This window comes from Pteronotus mesoamericanus, unplaced genomic scaffold, assembly GCF_021234165.1.
Source record: "Pteronotus mesoamericanus isolate MK-2021 breed Mesoamerican mustached bat unplaced genomic scaffold, CSHL_Meso_final scaffold_21, whole genome shotgun sequence".
NCBI classification, from domain to species: Eukaryota; Metazoa; Chordata; class Mammalia; order Chiroptera; family Mormoopidae; genus Pteronotus; species Pteronotus mesoamericanus.
This window is the reverse complement of record NW_026555310.1, coordinates 23,560,555-23,582,917: the sequence shown is the minus strand read 5'-3', so window position 1 is coordinate 23,582,917 and position 22,363 is coordinate 23,560,555. Positions and strand designations below refer to the sequence as shown.

Genomic DNA, 22,363 nt, shown 5'->3' with positions numbered 1-22,363 from the left:
AAATTGTCTATACTCTTCCCTGGCTGATGTGGCTCAGGGGATTGAGCACCAGACTGTGAAATAAAGGGTCGCAGGTTCGATTCCCAGTCAGGGCACATGCCTGGGTTGGTGGGCCAGGTCCCTGGTAGGGGGTGCGCAACAGGCAACCACACATTGATGTTTCGCTCCCTCTCTTTCTCCCTTCCTTCTACTCTCTCCAAAGATATATAAAAGCTTTTTTAAAAAAAATCCTCTGTATCTATTCATCCCTCCTTCCTCTAACTCCTGAGAATTACTGATTTTTTTTTTTTTTTTTTTACTGTTCTGTAATTTTGCCTTTTTCAGAGTGTCCCATAGTTGGAATCATGTACTATGTAACTTTTTCAAATTTTCTTCTTTCCCTTGGTAATAGGCACTTAATTTTCCTCCATGTCTTTTCATTGTTCTATAGCTTATTTCTTTTTAGTTCTGAATAATATTCCATTCTCTGGATATAACAATCTATTTATTCATCCACCTGTTGAAGGACATCTTAGTTTTTTCCAAGTCTGGGCAGTTATGAATAAAGTCGATATAAACATGCATATGTAGGTTTTTGTGTAGATATATGTTTTCAACACATTTGGGTAAATACCAAGGAGCACAAATACAACAAATACAAGTATCCAACGAATCAACAGATTTCTGGAGTCAGTCTCAGATCTCACAAGTTAACAGGCTCAGTCTCAGAAGTCAGCCCCTACTTCGCATGTCAGCTGCGAATGAGGTGCCCAGATACCCACACTTTTGCCCAACAACTACAATTCACGGGTTCCCATGAGCACTTCTCAGGTCCAATTATTTGCTAGAATGACTCACAGAACTCAGGAGAACAATTATGTCTTTTGCAAATATTTTCTCCCAGTCTGAGGCTTGTCTTTTCATTCTGTTGTCAGTCTTTCACTGACCAGACATTTTTTTATTTTAATGAAGATGAGCGTATCTATTTTTTTTTTCTTCATAGATTGTGCCTCTGGTATTGTATTTAAAAAGACAACATACACAGGTCATCTAGGTTTTCTCCTCCTTCATCTTCTAGGAGTTTGATACTTTTGAAGCCAGAAAAGCTGGTGTTTGTCACTTACCAGACCCAATAAGAAAAGACAGGGATTGAATCTTTATGGGAACTTTATTCAGTTGGCCTGCGATCTGAGAAGATGGCACATTTGGATCCTAACAGACAGTCTTAAATTCCATTTTAAACTGACCCTTTTTATAAGGAGATGAAAAGTGTAGGCAAGAGGTTTGGAATTCAGGGGAAAAGTTAATCAGATAAAAGCTGCAGCATTCTTTCATCTGTGTCCTGGGTATGGTGGCTCAGATACCATCTTGAACTGCTTGCGGTCCTCCTGAGGCACAAGGGTGGAACTGCTTACAGTCTCCTGGAGTTAAAGCAGGTCACACCTTCAGTTCCTGAAACAATAGCTTTTTACATACATTGATTACTAAGCTTATTAGCTATTACCTGAAACTAAAAATTTTCCAATATTTGGGTCCCCCATCTCTTCTGCATTTTACAGTTAGGCCTATGATCCATTTGAGTTAATTTTTGCAAAGGGCATAAAGTCTGTATCTAGATTCTCTCTTTTTTTTTTTTCATGTGGATATTCAGTTGTTCCAGCCTTTACTCCTTTGTCACTTTTTTAAAAAGTCACTTTACTCCTTACTTACTTTTTAAAAAAGTAAGGCGCAAATAAATATTTTACTATGCTACTCTTTGTATAAAAATAAAGATTGGGATTTAGAGACTGTATACATGTAGTTATTTAAATATCCATAAAATGTCTGTTAAAGAACAAAATTCCATGGGTGAATTTGAAGACCTAATTGGCTTTATTAAGTGATTGATGAATCAAGCAACATCTCATTTAGCAACTAGAAGGGCACTCAGAAGAGTTCTACAAAATGGAAGATTTTTATAGTGTTGACGTAAGAAACAGCCAAACCTGCACAGAATTTTTATGAGTTTATTTGAGCCAAGCTGACAATGACTGGGAAGCAAAATTTCAAAAGACTGGGAAAATGCTCCAGAGAATGGCAGTTTTACTGCTTATTTTATATATTAGAATCAAAAGAGGAGCCGTAAGGAGGGTTACATGAAACCCACTGATGGTGTATTAGGGAGGTGGAAGAAAGCAAACCGGGGAAATCTCTGAAACTGGATAAAAAGTAAAATGGAGAGACACACACTTCTTTTACATTGGTAGGTATAGGATAGCTAACGAGGAACATTTCTAGCACATAGAGATGCTATTTGGGCAACAAGATGACAATGGGGTCTAATTGGAGATTGTGCCTTTAGAGGTCTGGAGAAAAGAGGTCTGATACTGCAAAGGTGTGTAACCATAGAAGCAAAAAAGATAATAGACAGGCTCAGATAAGGTAAAGACTGACCTTGGTCAAGGAAGATTCCCATCCAGGACATGAACACCCACCATGACTCACTTCTAGTTAAAAAGTTTTTGTTTTTGTTTTTTAAGAGAGAGGAGAAGGGAGGGGAAAAGAAAAGGAGAGAAGCATGGATGTGTGAGAGAAACATCAATTGGTTCCCTCTGGTCCATCCTCAATCTTGGACCTGGCCCATGACCAGGCGCGTGCCCCGGCAAGAATCAAACCAGCGACCTTTCCATTTGCAGTACAGTGCTCAACCCACCGAGCCACACCAGGCAGGGCAGTTAGAAAGTTTTAATTTCAGTCCATCCCATGTGGTTATATCCGGTCTCTGAGCCACCATGCAGGCCTCCCCTGAGCTTGTCTGGTTCTGTATATCGCCCCTTTTTCATCCACAATAGTCAGACATGGAGTGGAACTAAGAAGTTAGAAGAGTGGATTATCTCATGAAAAGACACCTTTGCTTAAGGGAAGGCAAGGAAGGGATCTTATCAGGCAGATAACCTCACCAGTGCTGACCAGAAAATTCCAGACAGATTTGTTTAAAAATTCCACTCCTGGGAGAGTCTGAAACTGCATTTAGGAGACATTAATTAAGTTTTGGTTTGGCGACATGGCTGAGACAGACTGACTTCATTGCGAACTGTTGTTTCTTTTCTTTAACACTGTCTAAGAAAAAAGAAGTTACACTTTTTTCAGCAAGAAAAACAAAATAAAAACAAGCGAAATATTAGTTGCTTTGGAAAAGAAACCTGGGCAGCTGAGGGATAAGAGTAGAAAGCCTGTTCCTGTATACACGTCCTCAGTTTGGATTAATGTGAATTAATTACCGAAACTGTCAAAGGACAAAACTGAAACAATTTAGTTATGAGTTTCATGGTCTTTATTCAAGGAAAAATAGTCTATGAATTGGGGAAATGCAATGCCTGGCGTGCAGTTAAGCACTCTTTCTGAGAGATTTTAGGCAAGAGCATGTTTTAGCATTTTATAGAATGTTAGGAAAGGCAACAGGGAAATGGGGCATGATTAGCTAGTTGGTCAGGATTTCCTTATAAGCCAACAGGTTCTATTTTCCAGGGTAAAGTAAACTAGCTAAAGCTGAGTTGGAAGATTGTGACTGTGATGGGGAACTAAAGAGTTGGGAATTTTTTCCCTGGCTGGTGTGGCTCAGTGGATTGAGCACCAGTCCGCCAACCAAAATGTCACTGGTTTAATTCCTGGTGAGGGCACGAGTCTGGGTTGTGGGCCAGGTTCCTAGTTGGGGCATGCAAGAGGCAACCAACTGATCGATGTTTCTCTCTTTCTCTCTCCCTTCTTCTCTCTCTAAAAATAAATAATTAAAATCTTTAAAAAAAAAAAGGAGTTGGAAATTTTAATTTAGGTAATAGCTAATAAGCTTAGTAATCAATGCATGTAATGAGCTCTTGTTCCAGGAACTGAAGGTATGACCCACCTTGATCCCAGAAGACCATAAACAGTGCTACCTTTGTGCCTCAGGAGAACTGCAAGCAATCAAGATGGTATCTGAGCCATTGTGCTCCAGAGTGACGTGTCCACCATCCAGGACAAAGATAAAGACCACCGCCCAGGACACAGATGAAAGAATGCTGCAGCTTTTATCTGATTAACTTTTTCCCTGAATTCCAAACCTCTTGCCTACACTTTTCTTCTCCTTATAAAAAGGGTTGATTTCAAATGGAATTTAAGATGGTCTGTTAAGGTACGTAACCCTCCGTCTTCTCAGATCGCCTGCCTGCCATCTGAATGAAGCGCCCGTAAAGATTCAATCCTTCCCTGCCTCTGCTTATTGGGTCTGGTAGGTGACAGGCAGCATGAAGGCTGCTTTTCTGGTTTCAACTGGTGCATGTTAAGTTTCTTGACTGGTGTTTAAGTGTAGGCTGACTTAGGCTGAGATTTGTGATGTGGGCCGGGATACTGGGGTGGCCTCCATTTTATGGGTCCTAATATATGAATTGACTTTATCAGTACAAAAAACCAGGAAATATGAAAAATGCAAAAATTAAAGTTTTTTTGTGTTTCTGTGTCAGAAGATATGTTTTATGCATTTGTAAGCAAATATGTATGTATCTTTTCTACCTGGAATAGAGATTGGCATAGAAAGGGGAAGGGGAATAGGTAATGGAAATAAGATAGCCCCAAAAGAATCCAACTTGATTATTAAAGCTAGCAGTCTCCAACTAATAAGCTGATTTTTAATTAGCGTATTTAATTTTGCAATACAAAAGCAAAAAGAAAAATTCTGGTATTTTTAAATCTATCTGCATTGCTATTTGCCTGGCAGGTGGTTGCAAAATCATGTTAGTTCAGTTACAGAACTTTGCATTATATTAGGCACAACTATTCCCCTTGGGTCCTAATTAAACAAGGTTGAATCAACTTTCTGCCTATAGCATTTGTGCTTTAAAAAACAAAACTATTGCATTATTCTGCATACCCTTGGAAAATTTAAAAAGAGAGAGAATGAGTATTTTTCTCTTAAAGGGTTAAATTTAGAAAAAAAATTAAACCCACTGGAAAATGGCTTTCACATTCCAAAGGATGAGGAAGGAAAACTATGAAATCATTTTGAATGGATTTGTTCAGCAGGGGAAGAGCTGGCTCATTTTCCACGTGAGCTGCCAAGTTCACCAGACATGGGGGGGAAAATGATTTTACTCTTACTTTCTTACCTACATTCATGTTTAAACTGCAGTCTTAGGGAAATGAAAATCCCCTTTGGAGATCAGATTCTTCAGATGGGTTTAATTTATATACCATTTGACCAAGTCAATCAGACCAGGCTTAGTAGATGGCTTTTCTCATTATAATGTTGTGGGTTTTGCTTAGGGATTATTTTTATAAGTTACAGTGAGTCAGTTTAGCAACCGCTGCATCTGATTTAGGCTTTGCAGCTAATTATCTTTGGGCTGCATTGAAATTCTCTCTTGAGCAATAATTACATTGCCTCTCCTTAAAAGCAAACTTTCTGAATCATCATAGGATTTTGCTTTCTAAAATCTAGAGTTTCCCCCATATTCATTGGTAGCTAAATATGCTCAAGAGAATGGATTTCAGCTTGTAGCTTGTTTGTGAGGTTGTCAGAAATGTGAAGAATGGAGAAGACCAGGGCAAGGAAACGGTACATTTAGAACCTCTTTTCTCAGAGATCAGGCTTTGTCTCAGTCTAAGATATGGTCCTGTGTCCTAACTTCGCTGTTAAGCTTCTTTTTTCTTATTGCTTGAAAATGCAAATGAGTTATTTACTCTATTTTGCAGAGTTGAAGTCTGTTGGATTTAACAGACAATTGCATGCCTGTAGGTATACTCACACGCAAATGTGCACCCTGGCATTAAAGAAAGAAACTTTTGCTGCTATTCTCTTCCTTCAAGGGAAGCTGAAGTAAAGCACAACTCCTGCAGTTTTCATTATATCAAAAGTGAATGTCTCCCATTAGTAAATCCGCAGAAAGCAAGGACTTCCTGCCAGCCAAATGTTGTGGATGTGTTGGTGGCAAACCGTCCCAGGTGTTAGACTGGTGGTCTCAGACCAGAGCTTGGTTCCACAACTCGGGACTTGAATTCTGGCTAAAAAAGAATTCAGAGCCAAGGCTCAATCTATAAGAGCAAGTTTATTTAGAAAGTCACAGGCGGGAAAAATGATTTTAAAAAAAAGAAAAAGAAAAAGAAAAAAACAAACAATGAAAAAATATAACAAAACAAATTAAAAAAATACAAAGTCACAGAGGTAGAAGAAGTGAGCCATAGAAGAAATGGGTTCAGGAAAGAAGTACAGAGGCAAAAGAAGGGCCCTTGGAGCTTAAGAGAAAGAGAGGCAAGGAAAATGCACCTGGGGCTAGGAGGTAGGGAAAGGCGATGCCTGGGGGGACGGGAGGGGGTGCAGGAGCTCCAGAGACAGAACCTCACTGGGTCCTCACCTTCGGGGTGTTTATCTGAAGGTCTCAGGGGAGGATTCCAATAGACTATTCATCAGCTTTCCAGGTGTGTCCTTTCAGGGTCCTGGTCTCTACTGATCTGGCCAGGGTCGTTAGTCAATGCAGCTGGCCCTGATGTCAGCCATGGCGTTGCTTGTCAGGTAGTGCTGCTTTTCTGGGCCTGAAGCTGAAACACCACTAAGACCTAGATGCATTTGATAGGCATCAGAACCTCATTCTCCTGGGGGCTTAATGCTGAAAGGCTATTCTCTGCCCCCTTTCTGGCTCTAAGGGGGCCTAACTTACATGACTAGCAATTTGCCAGGGGAGGGAAGGTCAGGAGAGGTTCTGAAGCGCATGACCAGTGATATGATAGGGGAGGAAATGTTACCCTGGGGGTGAGGTCCTTGTGTTGTCAGTTTTGCCTGTTGCTAGGCACCTGGGGCTTTCTGTCCGGATGACCTTCTGTACCTGGCCCATTGTCCTTGCTCTGCTCTTGTCTAACTGCCTACCACAGACGGAATGGATTCAAATAATTGAGACAGAACCTACTTGAACCTGGTCCTTTACAGGTGATTTTTCTAGCTGAGAGAGCCAATGAGAACTCCCCCACTCTCTCCATAGCCTCCTGGTGCTTTTAGGAATTGCTTCTCTCCTGTTCCAAGCTTCATCCATCCCTTTGTGCTACCAAAAAAGATGTTTGAATTCTTAGCAAAATTCTTTGCCAGAGACCCTACAAATCCCAGCATATAGTAGATGGTCTGAAAAGATTCGTGGAATAAATACAAATACTGAATTATGGCCGTATGTGACCTGTTCGCCAGACTGTAGAAAAATTTCTGAACTGTTTCTGCGCATGTGGCTAAGCATTCTGGGGCGGGAAGTGTTTTGAAGACCTCTCATTGGGATGAGCTTGATGAGATCTGTCATATGCCAATACGCATGTAGACAGCTGCATTTGAGGCAGAGGAGGGAAAGGTTAACATGCTTTACAAGTGTTAAAATGCACTAATTTGTTATGGGCAAACTAACTTTTGTTACTTTAAAGTTAACTGCCATATCAGTGGCAGAGAAGTTGATGATGACAACAATGATTAGGTTCACCAAAAGCTCTCAGGAATGCTAACAGATGTGAAACACACACCATTTTACTGACAGATAAAGTACTGGTGAGGCTATTAGAAAATGATTAGAAGTCAGTGTATGGGAACTTGGACTACAGTTTGGGGGTGGACCTTCTGAACCTAAGTCTGCTAAACATACATACGCTCATATTTTATAAAACAAGGGAGATCATCTTATGATACAGTGTTCATTAATATTAGCTCAAGTGTTAAAATATCAATACAGATTATTTGAGAATTCACAGTTTTAGAGATTGGGCAACGGAGAAGATGTAGCTCATCATCACCGTGGAAACCTCCTGGGCATGCAGCATGAGTGCCCTGACTGATAGACCCCATCTTCGGGAGCCTCGGGCTGCCCAGATATCCATGTGAACGAGGGATGGACTAGAGAATGAGGAAATGCATAGAGAATTCCCCCTTCTGCTTTTAGTTCTTACCTCTTATAGAACCAGAGGAGCCTGTGGACGAAGAGGGGGTATTGTAATAAATCATATATTCCTAACTGGGCAGGTTATGGTGGGTGGTCATGCCCCAAGCATGTAACTTTTTATTAAAAGGCTTACCTTGGCCTTAAGCAAGCCCTTCATTGTTTCTGTGCATCTAGATTAACACATTTTTTTTTATCAATATCACAGCATTACTTTATTTTTCAATTATGGTTGACATTCAATATTATTTTATATTAGTTTCAGGTATACAATATAGTGGTCAGACAATAATATAATTTTCAAAATAATCCCCCTCCCCAGCCTGCCCCCCCGCCCCCCCACCCTCCGCTGCTAATTCTAGTACCCTCCGGGTACCATACATAGTTACTACAATATTATTGACTATATTTCCTATGCTGTACTTTCCATCCCTGGGGAAGGTTAACACACTTCCCCCTCTCCCTTTTATTCTTTTTTCTTTAAAAAAATTATCTTGCTAATTTAAAATTTTTTTTATTTTTATTTTTTAACACACTTTTGAAATGCCTCTGTTCAGACCCCTCCTTTTAAGAGGTAACCATCCTCAAGGGAGCATATAATCTTGTGAACCATCCTGTAATCCCATTCCTGCCTTGCTTTCTCCCACCTTCATGTGATCTTCTCTCCTCCCATCGTTTTCAAAAGCATAAAAGAAACTACAGAGCATGGTAGTGGATTTATTGTGGGCTCTTCTCTGTGGCCTCGCCTAGTGTGCCCATGCCAGAGTAAACTGCAGCCTTGAACCACTGTCCAGCCTCCTTACCTGTGGCTTATAAGCACTGAAGGGGGTTGTACAGCATAGAAAAAACAAACCAACAGAAAACGAACTGCAAAACCCATATCCTGGGGAGCATTTGTGATCTTGTTCTCTGGCATGTTGTCATTTCGAGCTCAGATGGACTTGTAAAAATTCTCTACAGGTTTGGACATTTCTTACCTTGACAAGCCCTGGGACTCTGGGTGGGGCCTTTTTGCATCTCTAAATGGGGGTTTTACAAATTTCAACCTTGTAGAGTTGGGAAGATTAAATGAAATAAGTCATGTAAAGTTCTTAGAACAATACCTGGCAGAAGTCAAAACGGAATAAATACTTATTATTAATAATCCTCATCTCGGGTCCTGGCAGATCTGTGATCTCCAGCACTGCTGGGCTGTCTCCTAAAGAAAACATTTATAAAATTTCTATTAATTTCTTTTAGGGAAACTAGCATTTAATGAGCACCAACTACACCACAGGCAGAAAGCACTTCTTAATATACCTACTCTTATGCTCCCCACAATAACTCTAAAAAAGTCTTCATTATTACAAATAATTTTTTAACCCTTACCTGAGGGTATGTTTAGTGATTTTTAGAGAGAGAGCGAAAGAAATATCAATGTGAGAAGCACTGATCAGCTGCCTCCCGTACCTGCCCCGACAGGGGTTCAAACCCACAACGTCTTGGTGTACGGACCACATTCCAACCAACTGAGCCACCCAGCCAGGGCTGATTTCCAAAGTTTTTATAAGGAGGAATCTCAAACTGAGTGAGTTTTCAGGATGTGCTGAAATTGTGCACGTGAAGTGCCTGAGGTTTTCAGAGAACAGGACAGATACTCGGAAGGTGAGAGAGGTGCCTAGGACACAAAATTTAAGGAGATGTTGCTCCCCAGTTTGCGCGAATGCAGGCGTGGCATTGAGAGGGCAGCCTTCCTTTATTTTCTGCCCCAGGCTTCTCACCTGACCCTAGTCCCAGCCTTGTCAGTAATCATTGAATAGCTCAGGATATGTGTGTGGGTACAAAAGACAGTAGAAAAATGATTTGAGGCCAAGTCATAAAGAACCTTCAGAGTCATACCTGAGAGTTTGCATGTGATATCATGGGTGTTTCTCAAGTTATGGTGTTGGAATCATCTGGTGCTTTTTTTTTAACTTCGGAATCCCCAAATTGTTTAGAAAGGTCAGCAAATGCATATTAGCCTATCTAAGTCCTTTGGAAATCTTCCTCTTCAGGAAAGAGATAAATGAGATAGTGGTGAAAATACCTAGTAAAGTCATTGTGAGGTTTGTAATTTTCTTTTTTTTTTTAGTTGTTTTTAAAAAAGATTTTATTTATTTTTTATTTTTAGAGAGAGGCGAAGGGAGAAAGAGAGGGAGAGAAACACAAGTATGTGAGAGATACATTGATTGGTTGCCTCTCGCACGTAACCCAGGCACGTGCCCTGACTGGGAATCAAACCAGTGACCTTTTGGTTTGCAGGCCAGCACTCAATCCACTAAGCCACACAAGCCAAGGCAGTCTGTAATTTTCTTTAATATATTTTAGCATATATGTTATGATGTTGTATGTGTACCATTTGTATTACTCTGTCACCCAGATGTTGCCAGCATTCTAGTCCAGAAAACACAAGCCAGTAACAACAAAATGCAAGACAAATTTCTTTTTGGGTCTGGTTTTTAAAAAAATCACTATAAACACACTTGGGGGACAAATATGGAAATTTGAGTACAGATTGAGCATTAGAGGATATTGGAAGATTATTGTTCATTTTATTAAGTGTGTAATGGCATTGATCATTGGGAAATGTATTTAGGTTGTGAGAAGTGCACACTAAAGTATTTAAGGGTGAAATGTCATAATGTCCATAACTATATAATACATGAGCAAATATGATAAAATGTTAAGACTTATTAAGTCTCGGTGATGAGTATATGGGTGTTCATTATACTATTGTCTCTTCCCTTATATATGTATAAAAATTGTTCATAATGGAAAGCTAAAAAATAAACAACGCACAGTCTGGGGGTGGTGATTTTCTGCCATTCAGAGACAGCTTTTACAAATGCTTCTGTTACCAGTACCTTGATCAACAATGACATGTTTTAATTTGCTTACTAAATGTAAGAAAAGGGTTTTACTGGTAAAAACTGCCCTGTTGACCAACATGATGAATGTCAGAAATAAGACTTTTTCCTAATAAAATGAAACATATTCAAGGTATGTGATTATCTAAAAATACCCCAAAAACTCTCCCTGCCTTTTCCTGAGTGGAGTGTAGGAATCCTCAGAGGCCCTTGGCCTGTGCCCTTAGCAGCAAAGTCCTAGGCTAAATCCTTCAAGGGATCTCTGGCCAAGGACACTGGAGGCTCCTTGGTGCCTGACCCAATTCTCCCTCTAGGGAGAATCTTTGGCTTTTACTTGAAGAGACATTTTTTGACTATTTGTAGCTACCAAAATAAACCCAAAGCCTGTGTATACCCAGACTGGCTCAGGTTAATTTGCAAGATGGGATTTGCACATATTAGGTTTACAATATTTACATAGTACTTTCATTCCCCAGTTTTGAACTTTTTGCTGTTGTAAATTGTCAGAGATACTTGGTGTCTTTTTAGCTATCTTTTCAAAACTGCAATGTCCCACTATTCTCTTTCACCTACTATATATTCCAGCTAAACTGATTATTCAATTACTGGCTAGAAATTCTGAATACCATGCCCCATATAATTTTCCTTTATTTGAAATGAAATGTTGTACATAACGTAAACATCAGTGAACACTGTGAGGTCCATTCTGTCTATATTTCTCAGAAGTTGAGGTCAAGGATGCATATTTAATTTTCCTTGTTATTATACGTAGCTAGGAAAATCACACCATATTTTTCTTAAATCTCACAACCACAACACTTCTGACACCAGATGTGTGAACCAATTCTCCAACACCTGCTAGGTGTCCTACAATTCAATTCAGCTCTGAGCCTATCTAACTGGAATTAGAGTCAGATCCCACAAGTGAAGAGCTCAGCCCCACTAGACTGGCCCCACTTTGCATAGATAAGTGGAAAGGACAGAAATCAATGTTTCTCTCTCTCCCCCCTCCCCGTCCTATCTCTCTCTAAATATCAATTTCAAAAAATATGTGTGTGAAACATGGAAGCTCTGGGCAACCATACTCCCTGCCATGTTGTTATATTGCATCTGTTATAATGTACTTTAAAATACTTCCTTATAAACAGTGTAATGTGCTTTGTGTAAATTAACTTGAATCTGCACTCCAAGGGAGGTTACTTATCATTAGAGTTACCTACGAGGAATTCACACGCTAGGGGTGGTTAGTTGTAATCTGAAGTGCCCTAATCAGAAATCCATACTCCCCAGGTGGCTACTTAAGTATTTCAAAGATCTTTATTGAAATTTATACCAGGAAGTTCATTAATTAGCATAAGGGATGTTAGAAATACATTTTCATTAGTGAAATAAATGGTGTCCCAGATACATGGCTAGTTAAAAAATTTCACAGCACTATCACTCTTGTGTGAATGAGGTACAAGAACACCTGACCAGAGTGTTAATTCCATGACATCAAAATTTTATTGGTTGTACTCATATCTGTAGGTCCAGTGCTAAGAACAGGGTCTGACACATGTAGATACTAAATACATCCCATGCATGCCAAATAAGTTGCTGGAAAGTCCAGCAACCTAGTACCTTCTCAGTCTATTTTCTTTGATTCTTTGTCCACCTTTCCTCATTGCCTTCTATTCAGCTCTTGGAGGCATCTACTGACAGACCTGGACAACAGTTGGCTGATTCTGTTCTTCAGATATTACTGCAGCCACCTCTTAAAGTGAACCTCTCATTGGACACACTTGTAGGCATGCTTGAGGACAGAGGGTGAGAACTTTTTCAAACTAACATGAGTAAGTTATATGACTATTTCTGCCCACTTGCTAAAAAAGGTTCTATATTTGGAAGAATTTGGACTAAATCTTGCTTTCCTTATAACCTACCACCTGATATCAATGTTGCAGGGAGGGCATGCTTAGCTTCCACCCAGTCTAATCAATCCATCCTATTGATATTTACTAAAAGAACCTATCTGTTGCTTAAGGGCCAAATAGGCTGAAGTCAAATTGCAATAAATACATGGGGAAAACTGTGAGACAAAAACATAGAAAATAGTGCATACTGGTGCCAGTAAAAACGAAGGGTCCTCTCCACGTCAAGGAGGTATCAGTCCCCTCTGGCAGCTTAGAAGGTGAATCTGAGAGACTCAGCAGAGATCAGAATCAGCAGAATGGATGCTATTTACTAGGAACACCTCGTTGAACAAGAAGACAGTTGGCTAAGAACGTAGATTTGAAAATCAACATTTAAAAAACAGGAAGGTAAGAAGAAACCTTAGGTAAGGAGAAAGTTTAGCTTGCATAGGGAAGGAAAAATAAATGGGAATATATTGTGGATGAGTTTATTGATGGAGAGGCAGGAAATGGAAATATGTAATTTCTGAGGGCCTCAAATTTCTGAGAAATAAGAAACCATGTTTTTGTGCTGGTTAATTTGACCTGCATTATTTAGGATGTTGATTTGGCTGGTTTAGAAAAGACCAACTAGAAAAAAGATTTCTTTCTTACTTGCAAAAAGTCTGAGTTGTTAGACCATGGGCGTTAGTGTTATTGCAAAATGAGGTCACCTGGTTACCCAGGCTCCACTTAGAACTGATTCTCAGTTCTAGCATTTTCCCGCACACAGAATTCACTTCTATACACTGTCCAAGATCTTGTGGCTCTGTCATCCTAGGATGTGGCCCCGTTATGCAGGGTTGAGGCTGGCTCACTCCAACCATCATGTCTGTATTGCAGCCCAAGGATGGGGCACAGGAAGAGTGAGAGAATGTAAGGCAAGCAGCTTCCTTAGGAGGATGTGATGCCTTCTACTCAGAGCTCAGTGGTCAGGACTTAGTCATATGGCCACACCTTGTTATCAGTGATGCTGGGAGGTCATTTGTCCAGCCGATGCACAGGGTGGGAGGAAAGAAGGGTGGAAGATTAGCAGGTTTTGCAAAAACAAAACAACTCACCCACTTTAAAAAATAATTTGAGGTAATTTACCAAGATGTGTAAAGGATTACAAAATTTATAAAAGCAAGTATTGAAATAAGGGAGCAAGGGAAGAGGAGGGAGAAAAAGAGTATGAGCAAAGTTAGTAGTTAAAATAGATGCCATATATACTTCAGTAAAGGAAAACATGGGTTGCCTTTTCTCATTTTTTTTTCTTGGGGGCTTGAAGCAAAGGTAATTTATCCAAACTGCTGATACACTTTTAAAAATATTTCACTCATTACATATTATGTTTAGCTTTTTAAAGTATTTCACCCACTAAATATTATGTTTAGATTCTTCCCTGACTTTTTAGAGATTTGTTAAAGTATTAACTAAAATTGTAATTTGTATGCTATAATAACTAATCAAATTCAATTTTCATAATTGAGTTTTTAAAAAGATTTTATTTATTTTTTAGAGAGAAGGGAACAGAGGGAGAGAAACATTGATTGGGATTCGTTGCCTGATTGGTTGCTTTTCACTTGCCCCCAGCTGGGGACCTGGCCTGCAAACCAGGCTGGGAATGGGACCTGTGATTTTTTTGTTTTGCAGGCCACAGCTCAACCCACTGAGCCACACCGGCCAGGGCTATCATCACAAAAAGTTATTTGGTTTGCAAGTCAGATATAAAACACATGAAAGGGTAAATAATAATGTAGTATGTGTGTTATTCACCTTTCACTGATAGTTTATAGGGAAAGCATTTATTAAATTCACAACAAGAGACTACCCAAAATGCCAGACATGCATGTGATCTACTTACCATGGAAAGTTGCCAGCCAAAGTGGTTTTGTCTCAGAATGGTTGTAGTGACAGGAATATTGTTAACTCAAAAACTTAATCATTATTTTGTTGTGTTTTGCTTGAATTGCAATCTACCAGCTGGGGAAGTTCACTGAATTTCTAGTTCTTTCCAGCTTTAAGATCCTATCATTCCATCATCCTGTAAGATGCTGTCTTTTCAAGCATACTTTCTTTAGGCTCCAACTCAATCAGATAATGAGGTCATTATGCTCAATTTGACAGTATCAAAACGCAGAATGAGGAACCTGAAATATAGGTGCAAAATATGCAGTCGCTGCATATTTTAGAGAAGTTTTCAGAAGTATCTCATGTGTGGTGAGATAACTCTCGTGTGGCAGGAATCTCAGCTTGAATCTAAAGTGGGTCTGTTGCTGGGATTCAAGCATGTCTGGGCACGTCTGGCAAACTAGTGAGTCAGGACCGAGGAAACCTGCTGACATGGGGCCTGAGACTGCTTCCTAGAACAGAACTCACGTTAGTGGTAGAGAGAATTAGACAGAGAAGCCCTATAAGAAAGACTCAGTCATTGGATGGGAGTAATAAATAACAGCTTGGGGCAGCTATTACTCAAATCTGTCGCCAATCTAGGCCCATGAAAGCATGTCTGGGTTCCTAAGAGAAACAGAGCTCTGAGTAAAAACATAAAGAACTGTTTCACTGAAAACTGTATATGATCTTGGGCACAGTTTGCTCTGGGGTTCCCCTAAAAGAGGTCAACACACAGTGATCTCCATTTCTTCAGGCTACACCATGGCTTTGCCTGTTTGGTTTGTATCACAGATCCTGGTAGGAGTCTGAAGAACCTAAAAGAGCAGAGCAGAAGAAAGGGGGCACTGGGAGAGAGGAGTGTCTGAGCGAATGGGGAACCCCTCGCTGCCCGCAACTAGGGGCTGTCAGAAAGCTGGAGGTATTCTAAGTTAGTAGGTTTGGTAGGTAGGAGAGCCAGAGAAATTCGGTTATTGTTGCTGTATCTGGCCCTTTAGTGTTGAGGTCCATCAGTCTGCTACTCCTAATCAAATAGATCTCATGCGATGATATGTTATTGGGTAATTTATAATTATGCATATAGTCACGCACTCTCCAAGCCAGAAGGAGGGAACTATAGAACAATAATTTTCAGTCTATGAAGAACAAGTTTTTAACACAGTTCTCCTGGGGACTGATATTTTTGCAAAATATGTAAAAGTGAGTTACCACAATAATGAAATAAACTGATGAAATAAGCAACATAAGCCCTGATTTTTATTATATTTCATAGACATCAAATTACCCTAAGCTGTGATAAAAATTTTCAGTACCTATCTAACTGCATACTGGTAGTGAACAGTTCCTGGATGGGCACTGGCCTGTAGACCATGTGTCCTGCAGTTTTATGAACTTCTCACCTGAGGCCACCTGAAAAACTCCATCACCTGGAGGTCCTGACTCCAGTCACGCACATTAGAGAGTGGGATAAGGACACTGTGATACTGTGGGCATGTAGGAAAATGCCCTTGTTCTAAATAGATGTGTGTGGAATAAGATGTCTGCAACTAAATGAAGAGGGATAGAGGGAAAGGGAGAGTGGGAAGGGGAGGGAGGAAGAAAGAGACCAGAGAGAAGGAGACGGAGACAGACAGACACAGCCTGCACAGATGTGACAAAATGTTAGTAATTGATCAATCTACACAGGTGTACAGGTGTTTATTATCCAATTCTTTCAAATTATCAGAAATTTGCAGATAAAAAAAATTTCCAGTAATGGGAATCTTTTTTTTTTTTTTTTTTTTTACAGAAAGCTAGTTTCAAGATAGCTCATTTTACTCTTCAGTATGTATACTGCAGCTCCAGCATTCATTTGTTGTTTTGATACCTGCTATTACCACATGTCTAATCTCCATTTGGTTTTCACTTTTTTCACTATATCTCCTATATGTTAGATACCTTTACAACATAACTTGAATCATACCACACCTTTTAAAATATATCTTGGTATATACCTGTCTTCCGAAGTAAAACTTTTCAATCAAGATTTTCTGCAATCTAATCTTTAACTCTTTTTTTTAGAGCTTTCTAGCTTTGCTTTCTCGTATTTAATTAACACAAAAATTTTCATGGTTTTCCATGTTATTGCTTCTCAGTTATAGAATTTCCCCTTACACAGAATTCAATTCTTTACACTCCTCAAGGTCAAGCTCATATTAAATAAACTTTGATGTAGTTATGTACCTTACAACACACATTTGTTTAAATCCTACATCCTTCATGAAATTTTCCTTGATTAACCCAGCCAAACGTTAATCCTAATCTCCAGGGCTTAATCCAGTGTCTGGCCCATACAGTTAATACAGTATACACTTTCAGCTAAACTTTCCATTGTAGCGATTTTCAACTGGTGTGCTGCAAGAATTTTTAAAACATGCAATACCTGACTATTTAGTCAGGGGCACTGACCTCTTTTCCCTTAGATTGTCAAATAAAAAATGACAACCGCCAACACAACAATAGCCATCCGGTGTGTGAATTAATCAAAATTATATCTACTTTTTTGGGGGGGGGCACAGGAGCAAAACATATGACGTATTTTTTGGTGTGCCACAGAATTTTATTAATTAGTTAGTGTGCCATGAGATGACAAAGGTTGAAAATCATTGCTCTAATAGTTCTGAAATTACCATACAGGATGATAATATACTCTTTGTCTCAGAGAGTGGCTTTGAGGTTAAAATGTTTGAGGTTAGTAATTTGCATTGTACATGTCTGAGGGTATTTGTAAACCATAATGCCCCATACTCTTATTATTGTTTTTTATTTTTGCTTTCCCTTAAAACAATACATGCAACATGTAATAGCTGACCCAAGGCCTAAGGCAGCGAACACAACGCTGGGGTACTCAAGCTATTTGACGACTTCCCAAGATGTGTTTGAGTGCGGAGAATTTGTTTTCAAGTCAGTTCTCTGAACCTCACTCCCCTTAGGTAGCCATCCCTACAACAGACCTGCCCGAAAATGTGCCAGGAGGTCAGAGTGTAAGCTTCCCTTATCCCAACGAGTCCTCCGTCCCCTATTTTACAAAAGAATGGCCTAATTCTTCCCCAGCCCAAATCTTAACTAAAGTGTAATACCTGACTGGGGTGGAGGTGGGGGTAATGCAAAACCTTCATGACAAAAAAAGAAACAATTAACTGGAGAAAGAGAATGGGTTAACACATCCTTTTATAAGTTAGGTGGTTTTCAGTTCTTATTTCAACAAAGTTGAAAGAGAACCAAATCAGAGTTGTCATTAAAAGTATTTTTTGTTAGCTCTTTATGTGATTTTTTGGGGGGCATGTAATTTGTAAGAAGTTCAAGGAATGGCATTACTATATCAAAACTCCATTCTCACTTATTTGTTTACATGGACAAGTTTTCTCGATGTTTACTTCCATGGAATTGAAAACCTGTACTAGAATTGATACTGAACTCATTCTCTTTGTAGTAATACTCATCCACTGATAAAATAAACTGGTTGAAAAAAAATTCATGCAACTTCATCTCTGTAACATGCATTTCCACCAAAATTTTATTTTTATGTTTAATATTATAAATATTTGCAATATGTTTTATCAGCTGAAATAGTTAAGTTTTATGATCACAGGGAGTTTAAAAACTACACTTAAATTTCAATTTATGTATACATGCTTACCAAAAGGAAACATAAGACACTCGATGAAACAGTTCAAATATAAAATATATCATTAGGATAAAACTCTGGAGGGGACGTGGAATGTAAAGATCAGTTCCGTAAGATAAAGGATGAAAATTCCCAGTATAAACGATTGTATTTTAAAAAGAAGATATTAGTGGTTAATAAATCCCCATGGTATTTAGAATTCATTGCCTCCAAGTTAAAAAGTGTGACAGTTATAAAATATTTATAACAAGCTGGAAAAAATGGAGATGTCACTTTAAACTGTAAAGATACAAAATTATTTTAAAGGGCTCATGAGCCAAAAAGTTTGAAGATACTGAACGTTAAAGATGTGCTTGCTCTGAGACTGTGATTTTAACTATTCCCTGAGGGAGTCAAACGCAGGTTAGAGTAAAACCTGTGGCTCAGTGTGGCGTACATGGATTTAGTACCTTCACTTGTATTATTTATTGTTACTTATTTTAATCCGCTCTCCTTGTGGATTGTAAACTCTCAGAAGACCAAGGACTTGATTTCTGGCTCAGTGCCTGTCCACTGGGGACACTCCCCAAACACCGACGGAATGAATGACTTTCTCGTGAGAACTCGAAAGGCTACTAAAATCCCCGGCTAGCACTCAGGTTTTCGTTCTGCGTGTCCCGCCCGCTGCGAGGCCGGGGAAAGCGTGGGAAGGCCCGCAGGAAACTCTGAGCACTCTGCGGGCGGGGAGGGGCGGGGCGGGGCGGAGGCCGAGCTGGGACCCTGGTGGGGGCGCGGCGCGGAACCCGCGGCGGGGGAGGTGCCACTTCGCGTCTCCGCGCAGGCGCGCAGCTGTCTCCGCGTGAGTGCTGTCCCCGCGCGGGCTCCGTAGCGCGTGTGCAGGCTGACGCAGCTCGCGGGCCCTCCTCTTGCTCTGCAGCGGCGTCGGCGGAGTTTTGGGCGTTTGGGAGGGGGCGAGGGAGCGAGAGTCGAGAGAGGGAGGCGGCGGCGGGGAGGAGGAGGAGGAGCAGGCGCCGCCATGGCCGCCGCTATCACCGACATGGCCGACCTGGAGGAGCTCTCCCGCCTGAGCCCTCTGCCCCCCGGCAGCCCCGGCTTGGCGGCTCGGGGCCGGGCTGAGCCCCCCGAGGAGGAGGAGGAAGAGGAGGAGGAGGAAGAAGAGACGGAGGCCGAGGCGGTGGCGGCGTTGCTGCTGAACGGCGGCGGTGGGGGCGGTGGAGTCGGCGGCGGAGTGGGGGGCGGCGAGGCGGAGACGATGTCGGAGCCAAGCCCCGAGAGCGCCAGCCAGGCCGGGGAGGACGAGGACGAGGACGAGGAGGAGGAGGAGGATGAGGAGGACGAGAGCAGCAGCAGCGGCGGAGGCGAGGAGGAGAGCAGTGCCGAGAGTCTGGTGGGCAGCAGCGGCGGGAGCAGTAGCGATGAGACGCGCTCTCTGAGCCCCGGCGCCGCCAGCAGCAGCAGCGGGGATGGGGACGGCAAGGAGGGCCTGGAGGAGCCCAAGGGACCGCGGGGCAGCCAGGGCGGCGGCGGGGGCGGCAGCAGTAGCAGCAGCGTCGTCTCTAGCGGCGGCGATGAGGGCTACGGGACCGGGGGAGGCGGAAGCAGCGCGACCTCCGGGGGCCGGCGAGGCAGCTTGGAGATGTCGTCGGATGGGGAACCCCTAAGCCGCATGGACTCGGAGGACAGGTAAGTCCTCTGAAGCGTTTTCCTTCCCTTCTTTCTCTTGCACTCCTGGGCCAAGGGGACTTTTTTGGTGAGACCCCCCTACTCCCCGAATCCTCGGCCCCTCCCCCAGGCTCTCAACTCGGAAATCTCTCCCGGCCGCCCCGCCCCTCTGGCTGCGGATAGCGGCTTCAAACTCTCAAACCATTTTCCCCCCAACTCTCCTTTCCGCGCCCTCTTTCCCCTTGGCTCTGCGGTCCGTACAGACCTAAGGACAGCTTTAACTCGGAAACAACCCCCACAGTAGGCCCAGATCCTCTGTCGGAGCTGAAGAGGCCCTTGATGTACACACCTCAGTACACAAGGTTAGCGTCTACCGTGTTCGCGAACACTTGTCAGAACTAGAATTGACAAGTGTTTTCCAACATGGCTGGTCTCGCTTGGATTTAACAGAACTTCCCCGTTCAGGGAGGAGACCCCAACTATCACTCTTCTCTACTTAAAAAAGAAAAGACTTTTTAAAAAATATTTAATCAGTTTCCGGAATTCCTTATGTGTACTTGTTAGTAGGGTCTCCAAAGTGATTTAAATAACTTAATTTGTTTTGCGATCATATCTGGGAGAAAACTTTAAAACGAACAAATAATTGTAGAAAAGAAAAATGAATTGATGGCTTTTAAAATAACTGCGGAATGAAATAGAGTTGGAATCGGGACAAAATACAGTCTTGAAGGTACAACAAATATGTGGTTTAATATCTTTATGTATTAATGCTTCAATGTGAGAGTTACGATTTGAGATGGTAGTATTTAAAGTCATGTATTGAGGAGAGCTCTGAAGGAATTAACATTTTTCTGAAGTTCGTGGAGGCTGACAAATGCGCTTCATTTTTTTCGGGACATTAAAATTTTGAACTAGTATGTTTCAGTTGTTACTACTTTTGATCTCTTTGGAAAACTTCATGGTTTAATTAGTTTTTAATGTACTTTTAAAAAACAACTTCATGCATATTATACTCCTAAATTTTATCAGCATTTATTTCGATAGTGTTTTGATGAGCAGTAGAATTTTTAACAATTGATACTGACTTGGATTTAAAAGCTTTAAGTACACTAACGTGCTAGGAATTCTAGTTGTTAACTAATAAAAATGAGCACTTTGGTTTAAATTGAATGTAGTAATGTGGAATGCAAGGCCCTAAATATTTGGGAAGTACAGTCCTAGAATCTGACACTTTAATATCTAGTTAAAACAGCTGGGATGGGGTAAAATGGACTGTACAAATGTTAGAAAAATTGTACTGAACTATATAGGCATGGCAGGAAGGAAAATGTCTTTAAGAAAATTAAAAATTGATGTATACTGCACAATGAAGCATGCGTTATTTATCATTTTTTTATTTCCACCTCCATGGTACCAGTAGATATTTGAAAGTTGATAGTTTCTACAGCTCTATTTACTTAGCGTACACACACATATTTACAGGTGTTTAGTACCGCACAATTTAAGTGTTGGAGTCATTTCGTTCTCAACCCTAGTGCAAGATAGGTATTACTGATACTTTCCATTTAACAGATGAAGAAGCAAGTTGAGTGTCTTCCTAAAACTGTAAGTATAGAATGGTAGTGGTGGTGCTGAACAAAGGTTCTTAAGTCCCCTGATATTTCCACTTCAAAAGATTCAGAATAATTTGCCTTTAATAACCCCCTCTATGTGTCAGTTTTTATTGTTTGAGTTAGTATCTTTCCCTGCGTCCTTTTAGGAGACAATGCATTATTAGTCAAGTAATATTCCAGGAAGTGGAGTTTTGGCTTCATTTCATATTTACTAGCTATTTACTTGAGTATCTAATTTTTACATCATATTCAGACTAAGGAGTAAGATATTGGTGCCACAAGTCCAAAGAAGGTTAAAACTTGATTAACTGAGTGTACTTGCTTTCCTTGATGCTTAAACATTAGAGACTACAAACTACTGTCGTCATTTTACCATTTCAACTGGTTGCGGGCTTTATAATCTTAATTCTGTAATGCCTCTTGCTGCCTTTGGAGAGTTTCGTTTTTTTTAATTTTAAATTTGGGAAGGATTCATAATTCTTATAAACTGCCCTGTAGATTACACCAATCTATGTGGATTTTATAGATTGATTTTTATGGTAGGAAGTCTTTATTTTTGTAGCTGATGAAAGGATATTGTGGTTTTAAAGTGCTTTTTAAAAACTTGAGGCAATCCTATCACAATTTTATCATACTGTTTCTTTTAGGATGCCTGTTCAGTTTTTTCTGTCACTTTGAAATTAGATCCTATCTTTGAGTTTAACATTCTTTTGAATTTGTTGAAATAATCTTAAGTATTTTTAAATGTAAGAGTTTCTTTTTAAGAAAGAATTAAACATAAAGACTTAGATCTTAAAGCTAGTGATCCAAGGTGTCCTTTATAATCATGTATTTAAGT

The 22,363-nt window shown here is 40.5% G+C and overlaps 1 protein-coding gene and 1 non-coding gene across 4 annotated transcripts in view; both read left to right on the top strand.

The window, feature by feature from the left end:
* The first annotated feature begins 8,598 nt into the window (after positions 1-8,598).
* LOC129085175 (small nucleolar RNA SNORA42/SNORA80 family) lies at positions 8,599-8,734 on the top strand. The gene has a single exon (XR_008530674.1). It is a non-coding gene; the product is annotated as a small nucleolar RNA SNORA42/SNORA80 family (small nucleolar RNA).
* Positions 8,735-19,118: 10,384 nt separating this feature from the next.
* Positions 19,119-22,363, top strand: part of AEBP2 (AE binding protein 2) — a 64,946-nt gene continuing 61,701 nt past the window's right edge. For 2 of the 3 annotated variants that reach the window (XM_054591376.1, XM_054591377.1), the window contains exon 1: positions 19,122-19,933. In XM_054591376.1, the coding sequence (XP_054447351.1) occupies positions 19,266-19,933 (668 nt within the window). In that variant the 5' untranslated portion in view covers positions 19,122-19,265. Of the gene's footprint in view, positions 19,934-20,175; positions 20,275-22,363 lie in introns of all 3 variants that reach the window. The other variant, XM_054591378.1, reaches the window with a different exon arrangement.